This window comes from Podarcis cretensis (assembly GCF_951804945.1).
Source record: "Podarcis cretensis genome assembly, chromosome: 8".
Taxonomy (NCBI): domain Eukaryota; kingdom Metazoa; phylum Chordata; class Lepidosauria; order Squamata; family Lacertidae; genus Podarcis; species Podarcis cretensis.
Genome location: NC_137177.1, coordinates 22,141,408 through 22,150,610, shown reverse-complemented (window position 1 = coordinate 22,150,610; position 9,203 = coordinate 22,141,408). Strand labels below are relative to the sequence as shown.

The window sequence follows — 9,203 nt, the reverse complement described above, 5'->3', positions numbered from 1 at the left end:
GGTTAATAGAAGGACAATCTTTTTTAAAAAAGCAAACTTAAGAGTAAAATGAGGCTGGAGCATGCTCAGTAACCATGGAATGTTGTGTCAGAAGGGAGGGATGGAATGTAGTATGTTATGGCTGACTGGCAAATAGGCCTGGAACCACATGGATAGGGCATAAATTAAATAAAATTAGAGAGCAAGCAAGCAAGAGAGTGAAGCACTCCTGCAAGGTGAAAATACACTGCAATATTTTGTTGCAGGTCCCACTTGTACATTTTAAAACCCAAACCTTGTTTTTTTTTCTCGTCACAGAGACTGCATGTTTAAAGTCCAAGTCAAAGGGTATGTATTGTGACATCTTACCACATAGGCTTATTTGAGACCCAGGTTTCAAATGTGTGGTCCCTTCCAACCCTACGATTCTTTGAGTTTCCTTGTACACTACCCTCCGTTAAATCAAAATATACACTTATAAAAAATAAGAAAAAAAACCATTGACGTTTCGTTCCAAGTACAACCAACTTGATTTTTATTGCATTTTATTTTTTTGAGGTTGTAGCAATAATCTTTCTACAACCTCTACAAAATAAAATGCAATAAAAATGAAGATATGGGCATGAATGCTTCACATAACGGAATCTCAGCTAACGGAGCCATGACTTATCCTTTTTTAGCCTGGTGTGTGATTTCCCCGAGGCCAGTTGCACAAGAACCAGCAAAACAACCACGTCTGTTCCAGACTAGACGGCGAGTGGGGCCCTGGAGAGAGAAGAAGGCCTGCCCTCTTGCTGGGCGGGTGATGGGCGTGCTCCGTCCCGCTTGCTATGCCGCCTCTCCGCCCAAAGAGGCTCGGCTCGGCCCGGCCCAAGGAGGGCTTGGAAGCCGGTAGGAGGTGGAGGCAGCAGCCCGCTCCGTCTGCAAAAGTTTCTGGTAGGCCTGGAGCGCTGGAAGAGACGAAAAGAGGAGGAGGAGGAGGAGAGAAAGGCGGGCTGACGGTACCATGGCGATCGGCCGGCGACCTACCCAGAGCGAATCCCCTTCCGTCATCGAGGAAGGAAGGATCCTGCGCGATCCAGGGCTGCGGAGGAGGAGAACTGGGGAGCATGTAGGGTCAGCTAGCCGCGGGGAAGCCGTCGGAGGAGGCGGAGCAAGCCGGACATAGCGGCTCAGAGAGACGCCCTCGGAAGAGTCCAGGAAGGAAGGATTTCTTGGAAGTTGTAGGGGATTTTTTAAAAGGGGGGTTGTTGTCCCTGGAAATATCCCTTTCCTGGACCCTATACATCTCCCAAAAGACGACTGGGAGGGAGACCACCCACGTGAAAGAAGGAGACATTCGGGCACGCCTTAGTTAAGTTGCTCTCACTTGATTTTAGGAAAAATTTTGATGCACTTGAGGTGGGGGACCTTTGTCCCTTTTCTAAGTGACTAGCAGCAGCGAGGTTGCAGCCCACTCCCCCGCCGTCGGGGTTGGCACTAAGGACCGCAGACCCACTGTTGGCCCCCAAACCATGGCATGGTCTGGCTGTGGTCCCAGCTGCAACGCACCTTGGCCGCCTCGGTACCGTTATTGGGACCTAGCCTTTGCCTTGATGGGCACGGCTGCATTTCTGGTGGACCTGGGCGCTGACGCGTGGGTGGCCGCCAGCTACTTGAAGGCCGGGGACTACCACTGGGGTGGGCTGGTGCTGGGGCTGTTGGCCTTGTCGTCGCTGGTAACGCAGTTTTTCAGCTGCGCCTGGTACTGGAGTGACCCCCCAGACCTGATGGAAGCGCTGCCCACACGGCGGACCCTCCTTGTGTTACACATCCTACAGCTGGGCTACCTGTACAGGTAAGGGCAATCAGGGATGCTGTGTCCCTTGCTGTAAGGTAATCAGGGAGCAAGTACCGTGAAGTTCTGTGATAGGATGTGAGAGTCCTCTTTTCCTAGGAGCCAAGCCCCCCGCCCCTCATTTAGGTCTGTTTTTAGTTTATGGAACCCAGCAAAATAATCTGTGATTCTATACAAACATAAGTTTGGAGACTGGGCTACGCAAGGAGGATTGATCTTACCTCCTAGAATGTAGGGTGATTATAGTATCTGTTAATCAGACAAGTAAAATATCGGCAGGTGAGGCCTGTAACAAAATTCTGCAGTGTGGCGTGCCCTGTTCTATGTTCCAGACAATCAGCTTCCCTCCCCTTCCCTTCTCTGCCCAGTTTCCATTTTCCCCCAACAGTCAATCAGCATTCCATGCTCACTGAGTGTGATCATGCTTATTTAACTTATTTGGATAATAATAATAATAATAATAAGTTGTTGTTGTTGTTATTGTTGTTATATGCCACTCATGTAACTGGATTGCCTCAGGTCAAAAACCCTGAGTGCTGTTTTCACCTATGCAAAAGGTTGTGGGGTTTTTGTACTTTTTGAAACCTCGGGGTTCCCTTGAGTCTGCTGACAGCTCTTTCTTTCGTGTGGGTGGTGTCATTCCAAGGAAACTGAACCGTAGGTAAGCGTCTTGAATCTCTCACCACTCACTGCTTGAATCTCTCATCACTCGGAGACTGGGGTGGCATGCAACAACATTTATTGCATTTTTATGACCCGCCCTTCACACGAAGATCTTTCCTGTTTTTTAGCCTCACAACAACCTCATGAGGTAGGTGAGGCAGAGAGAAAGAGAAACTACCCCCAGGTCATTCTACTGTATGGTTTGGGGCCTTGTGAGGATTTGAGCTGGATCTCCGCAGTCTATAACAGCCTACCTGCTACCCCCACATTGGCTCTCCTTCATGACTCACCCTAAGAATTTTGTGTCGCCTTCCCTTTGCACAGGTGTTTCTATGTTCTGAAGGTGGGCTTCCGCGTGTGCCGGACGAAATCAGACAAAGATATTGCTTATGCTGTTTTCCTGTCACATGACATCAGCTTCTTGCGCCTCTTTGAAACCTTCCTGGAAAGCGCCCCTCAGCTTGTCCTGGGGCTCTACATTATCCTATGCACGAAGAAAGCAGAGATATTTCAGGGTGAGTGTCCGTCCAGAAGGGCGCAGGATAAAGGACTGGTTTGTTTGGTTCCAAAAGTTTCCTTGTGTGGTTTGTGTAGCTTGTTTCAGTTTAAATCCAATAAGAAGACAAGAAAAGGCTATTAAGTTCCCACTGGTCCAGCATCCCGTTCTCGCAGTGACCAACCAGGTGCCTGTCTTGAACCATGGCTAAGAACAGGGCAGGCCCAAGACATTTTGCTACCTGAGGCGAAGAAGAAGAAGATGGGCCTCTCTCCCATTTCATGTACAGAATACAAACGAGCTGGAGGAAAACAATGAACTGAGGGCAACAGACTAGTATTTAAAGCCCTAAATGGCTCAGCCCCCAAATATCTGAAAGACGGCGTTCTTTCCTCTCAGATCAGCAGAGAGTGAGTGACCTCTTGGTAGTTCCTCCACCCTCCGGAGTTGGTGGTGGTGGCAAGAGAGGGCATTTTCTGTGGTGGCCCCTGAGTCGTGGCATTCCCTCCCCGCAGAGGTGTGTTTGGCACCTTCATTATGCAGCTTTTGACACTCAAGATGTATATTTTGGGACCCACTGTAATCATGATACTGATTTGTTTTTACTGTTATATTTTATGCCCTGAGACCCTATGGTGAAGGGCAGGTATTAAACCTAACAATTTATTTATTTAAAGATAAACAAATAAACAAAAACATTCCAATGAGGTCACCCCACCCACCTTGCTTTAACACCCCAAAGCACCCTGCTGGGGGCAACCGAAGGCATTTTGCCGAGGCAAAGGACATCTCCCATTCCTTGTGGAGATGCTGGATGGGTGGGCAGCTGAAGCTTACTTCACACCTGAGGGCAACAGTCCAGTTTAAAAGGTACAGAGAAAATAGGACCACCCCAGGTGACTCGTATACATCATATGCACTAATAGCAAAATTATTATTTATTAAATTTATATGCCGCCATTCATAGGAAGATCAGAGGGTGGTTTACAGTAGAAAAAACACAAAATGCATAACATAAGACCAACACCTCACTAATACACCATTTTAAATGCCATAAACATACATTTGTTGGCCATTATTTTTGGCTGCTTCTGCTAGTTCACACTGTGTATGAGATAAGGGCAGCATATTCTCTTCTCTTCCAGCTTAATTTTTTTAAATCCTCACAACCACCCTGCAAGATGGGTTGGACTGAGAGACAGTTACCGACCCAACATCACATAGTTTAGTTCAGGGCACTAAAAACTTGTCCCAAGACTACAGGAGGTTATGGAAGTGGCCGTCTGTCATTGATGCTTTTGTTGCGATTCCTGCATTGCAGGGGGGTGAACTAGATAACCCACAGGCCCCCTTCCAACTCTACAACTCTGTGGTTCTATCAGTGTCCTCTGTACACTTTGTCACCCACCCTGGCATCTCAGATTTCGACAAATATCGCCCATATAGTTTCAAATGCATCCTTTCAGTCTTAAGGACTGGATTCTTATTATTTTTACACCCAACTTGAGAATGTCAGCAGGCCGCATGTTCTTCCTAGTAGCACCAGTGCCTGTCTTTGTGTAGTGTGGATTTGATTGGTCTCTTCCTCCTCTCATTTCAGTGCTTGGGATTTGCACCTCTTTCCTGTGTATCGCCTGGGCCCTCTTGGACTATCACCAAACCCTGCGCAGCTTCCTGCGGGAAAAGCACAAGCTGGGCCGCCGGTCCTCCACCATCTACTTCCTGTGGAACTTCCTCTTGGTGTGCCCTCGCATCCTGTGCCTGGCGCTCTTCGCGGTGGTCTTTCCGAGCTACGTTTCCCTCCATTTCCTGGCAGTCTGGTCCGCCATGTTTCTCTGGGTTACATTGCAAGGTACAGACTTCATGGAACACTCCGCCTTTGAGTGGCCTTATCGGGCTGTGGTGGCCATCATTCTCTACTTCTGCTGGTTCAATGTGGCCGAGGGGAAGACATGCTACCGCTCTGCAATCTACTACACGTTCCTCTTGGTTGACAGCACCATCCTTGCCGTCTCATGGCTCTGGAACACCGTTCCCTTGAACTACGACTCCCACCTTGCGGCGCATGCGCTCTACGCCGCCCTGCCCTGCTACGTAGCCGGGATCCTTTTGAGAAGTGTCTACTACAAATGTTTGCACCCTACTTTGCAGGCTGCAGTCCCGGTCACTGGTGATGAAATGGACAATGGAGATCTAGTTGGCAAAGGCGTGCCAGCTTTTCGGCAGCTGGTTGTACGAGGACACGGTGACCAAGAGGCTATACGAGGATATATCAACCGTCGGGCATATGGACTTGCTCAAAGCTTCTTTGCTGGTGCTTCAGAGGTTGCACAGCGTCAAGTAAATGGGACTCTTGGGGACAGCTGTTTGTGAGCCCAGCTATATGCTGCATCCCATGTGACCAAGACTTTCTAGTAATAAGGCGAGAGGAGTTCTGGGCTGTGTGTACCCATATTTTGGTCTGTACCTGTCAAGATGATCCCAGGCCTTTGAACATTATTTTTTTTTAATGTAAGAGTTTTTTCTAGCTTCGCAGGGACATCATACAGGGCAAGCGGGTTGGGGGGAGATGGTCAATCCCACCACCACCATTTATTTTTCCCATGTGGTATCCCTCTTACGCCTGGGGTAGACAAAACGTTGTGCTCCAGATATTATTAATTCCAGCAAACATGGCCAACGGAAGGAGTGATGGGAGTGGTAGCCAGCAACATCTCAAGGGCACTACGTTGGCTATCCCCGCTCTAAGGAATTCATGTCATCACATGCTGACCTTCACAGGAGTGTTGTTGGCCCCATTGCAACTCGTGCATCATCTGGGGTGGGGGCACAGATACATGGTAAAGCTGCCTCCAGGATCACCAGCATGGGCTAAGCCTAGAAGATGAAGTCAGGAACATGGCTTCCATGCTTCTTGGCCAGAGGCGGGTAACCTGTGGCCACCAGATGTTTCTGGATTACAACTCTCAGCATCCTTGGCCATGCTGGCTGGGGCTGATGGGAGTTGGAGTCCACCAATGACACGACTGCTACAGGTTACCCATCCTTCCAGAGGTTCATTTCAGATAGAGGTTATGGTTGCTACAGCCCTTGGTGCACTCTTAGAAAAAGACCCCATCCTATTTCTTTTATCTCCTGTGACATCCCATATTGGCTTGGAAGAGTTGTATGTGTGCAAGGCATCCCTCAGCCTGCATACCTGGTGCATTCTTCATTGTAGCATTAAAGGAGAGGAAACTACAGGGGAAGACTGTGGCACTGAGCTCCTCTCTGTAGCCAGTAGGCTTTATTTCGTCTCTTCAGGAGACAGCTCAAATAATATTGTAAGCTTCATTGCTTTAGCTGTCCCTTGATTGAGTCAGGTGCTATCTGTGCAATAACATCTTAGCCATCCCTTGTTGGGAAACAGGATCCTAGAACTTGAACCTTGTTAGGCCGTAGTTAATTAGTTTCTAATGTGCTTTTGGAGTCTTCCCTTCCTTCCCTTGCTGGTTCCTCTCTTGTGTTCTGACGTTCTTGTCCCATTGAGTGACTTAAGCCCTTAGCTTCAATGAAGCTTCTACTTGCTGCTGGCTTCATGTAGCCAAATGGCCCATTCTCAAAGAGCCGGTTCCATGAACAGCCCTACAAACTGAGTTTCTTGGCACACCAGTCCCAGGTTTTTCTTTATAGAAGCCACAAATATGTGCCCTATATTTCTAGGTGGAATTCTTCTCCCTCCTCACTCACCTGATGTAGTTGAAGATAAAATGCTTCGAGTGTTGTTACAGCAATGTGTTTCAGATGTTCAAATTGTTGAGCCTGATTATTGTTATTATTTTTTTTAAAAAAACTGATCTAGGGCTCAAGCGCAAGCAGATTTTTATTCAGCTGGCACATTAATTGTCTCCTGTATTTTCTTTTTCAAGCGAAAAGCAGCTTTGGGAGGCTGCAGGTTTGAGTGGAGGGATAGGGGGGAGGGATAGTGAAAAAGAGAGAAAGAGGCTGTTTAATCCTTTCCTCCTCAGCCGTTTTCTTCTTAAACTTTATCCCAACCTGCTTTTTCACTCATAGGGGAAAGGATATGGGTATTGTGGCACTGAACCTCCCTCTCACATTCCTTCCCCTGACTCACAGCCTCCTGCAACTGTTTTTCATTAAAAATTGGATGTGCCTTTCCTGCATAACTTCAGCCATATTCCCAAGTTATTTGGGTATAAAGGGCACTCACATATTGAAGCTGGAGCAGGGCTGTGTTGTGGCGCCACCCTCAACATAACATCCCTGGGGTAGCCCCCTGCTCCCATGTCCATGCAATCAACACAGTTGATGGATTGGCAAAGGAACTTTTATGCATGAGCATCTGCTCATGTTTAGTGGGTTGGTTTGAAGACATCCATGTGTTGGGAGTGTGTGTGTGTGTGTGGGGGGGTTAATCTGAAGGTGTGCCATCAGGAGCAGGGGCAAGCAGCACAGCCCCATTCCTTACCCACTGGAATACCCAACACATGAGTAACGCATGAGCAGAGCTGCTGAGTTTGGCCTTCAGTTTAAAGCTAGTGTTAATTTATTGACATTGTTGAAGTTGTTTAGAAGAATAAAGCGATTCAGTTCTTGTTCAAATCTTGTTTTATCAGCAGTTATGCGAGAGGAGCGCAATCCCAAAGTTTGCTAATTTGCAGGATTTTGAAGTGCTTCCACGAACCACAGTTTGAGTAGGCTTCCGTCTTCCTCTGTTCCTTAGGTAGGTGCTAGGTTTAGTGGATTTTCTTCAATTAGCCACACCAGTTGTGAAATGTTTGACATGAGATTTACTTGGGCAGAACAGCAGCAGCCCACAAAAGTGGAGTCCACAGGCCTATAAATCACACAGGCTTCTAGAGAGGCATTCGCTTGCCTTAGCTTTGCACATGCACAGAAATGAAGCCACATAAGCAGAGTTGCAGTCAGGTATCTAGGCAACGACTTTATCAGAAGAGCAAAAGTAACTTCACAGGGACAGGCTTGAGGACGAACAAAGCCATAGATTCCTCTATTCGTGTCAGCAAATTCCTCCACAGCTTCTTCACAGACATCACAGCTCTTTTACAACACCCAACATTGTCTTCATGCTTTGTTTTACTGCCTGTACACCTTAGGCTATCTAGGGATAAATACAGCAACACGTTTTCCACCACACAGGGATGATAGTTGTTTTTTAACCGGGAGCCCCACTAAAGCATTTTCCGCTACCCATTCATCCTCTCCGCTTTCAGTCACGTACAGCATGCATTAAATTGGCTATATTGATGAGCATGGATCCAACTTACGGTTGAATCCCTGCTTGCCTAACAACAAATCTGCTGATGCCATTTTCTTGTGGGTAGTGCTGCTTTGGCTATGTTAAGGCTCCATATTTGCAGAATGACTTCACCGTTAGTCTGCACAGAATGTGGAGGGAATGAGCAGAGAATATTTTCTTTCAGAATGCTAGAGCATGGGGTCTTCCTATCATAAGAACATCAGATGAGGCCTTGCTGAGGCTGCTCTGTACTTTATCTGTCCTGAATCTTCTAACCTTTGGATGTCCATGAATTCTGGTGTCACAAGAGGGAGAAAAACTTCTTTCTGTCCACTATCTCCATGGAAGGGAAGGCCACCAGCCAGACACAAGTCCAATAGCATTCTGTCACTTCTGCTGTGAAGCTGCCACAGATCTGAAATACTAAAGAGAATGGAAACTTCTGACAGGAAGTTTGCTTCACACTGCCCATTATAAAGTAGAGAGCTTTATGGACATCATGCCTTGTTTCACGTTTCCTCAACAGCCAAGTAGTCTCCAAAAAGAGGAAGAAGCCTTTTAATAGGACTTCTACCTTCCTCTCTCCAGCTTTTCAAACCAACTGCAGTGTGATATAATATGGAACGTGCACCTGAGTTATCAAGTTTTTTGTGCAAATCAACAGTAGGTGATGCTGTCGGCTGCAAAGAACACACACCGAGGAAACTTTATTAAGCCTGAGAAGAATGAACTTGCCCTTTTCTCCCAGTACTCAGGCAGATGAGTTCTTGAGGTCCTTATCTGCTCTGATAGTAAAGAATCCTTAGATGAGTCATTTGAAAATAGACAAATGCCCATTTGTTTCAATGCAGCCAGCAAATGGTATCCCACAATTGGGTCATGCAAGATAAGGCTTTGTATTGTTTGATTGAATTTGCATTACTGCTGGCGTCCTGAACACCACTGAGTGGAACAGCAGGGGCCTATAA

The 9,203-nt window shown here is 47.1% G+C and overlaps 1 protein-coding gene across 1 annotated transcript; it reads left to right on the top strand.

Moving 5' to 3' along the window:
- The first annotated feature begins 670 nt into the window (after positions 1-670).
- Positions 671-7,577, top strand: XKR8 (XK related 8). The gene is made up of 3 exons (XM_079986179.1): positions 671-1,816; positions 2,804-2,994; positions 4,576-7,577. Exons 1-3 carry the CDS (start codon positions 1,494-1,496, stop codon positions 5,346-5,348), a joined length of 1,287 nt encoding a protein of 428 aa, XP_079842305.1. The 5' UTR covers positions 671-1,493; the 3' UTR covers positions 5,349-7,577.
- Positions 7,578-9,203: the final 1,626 nt, after the last annotated feature.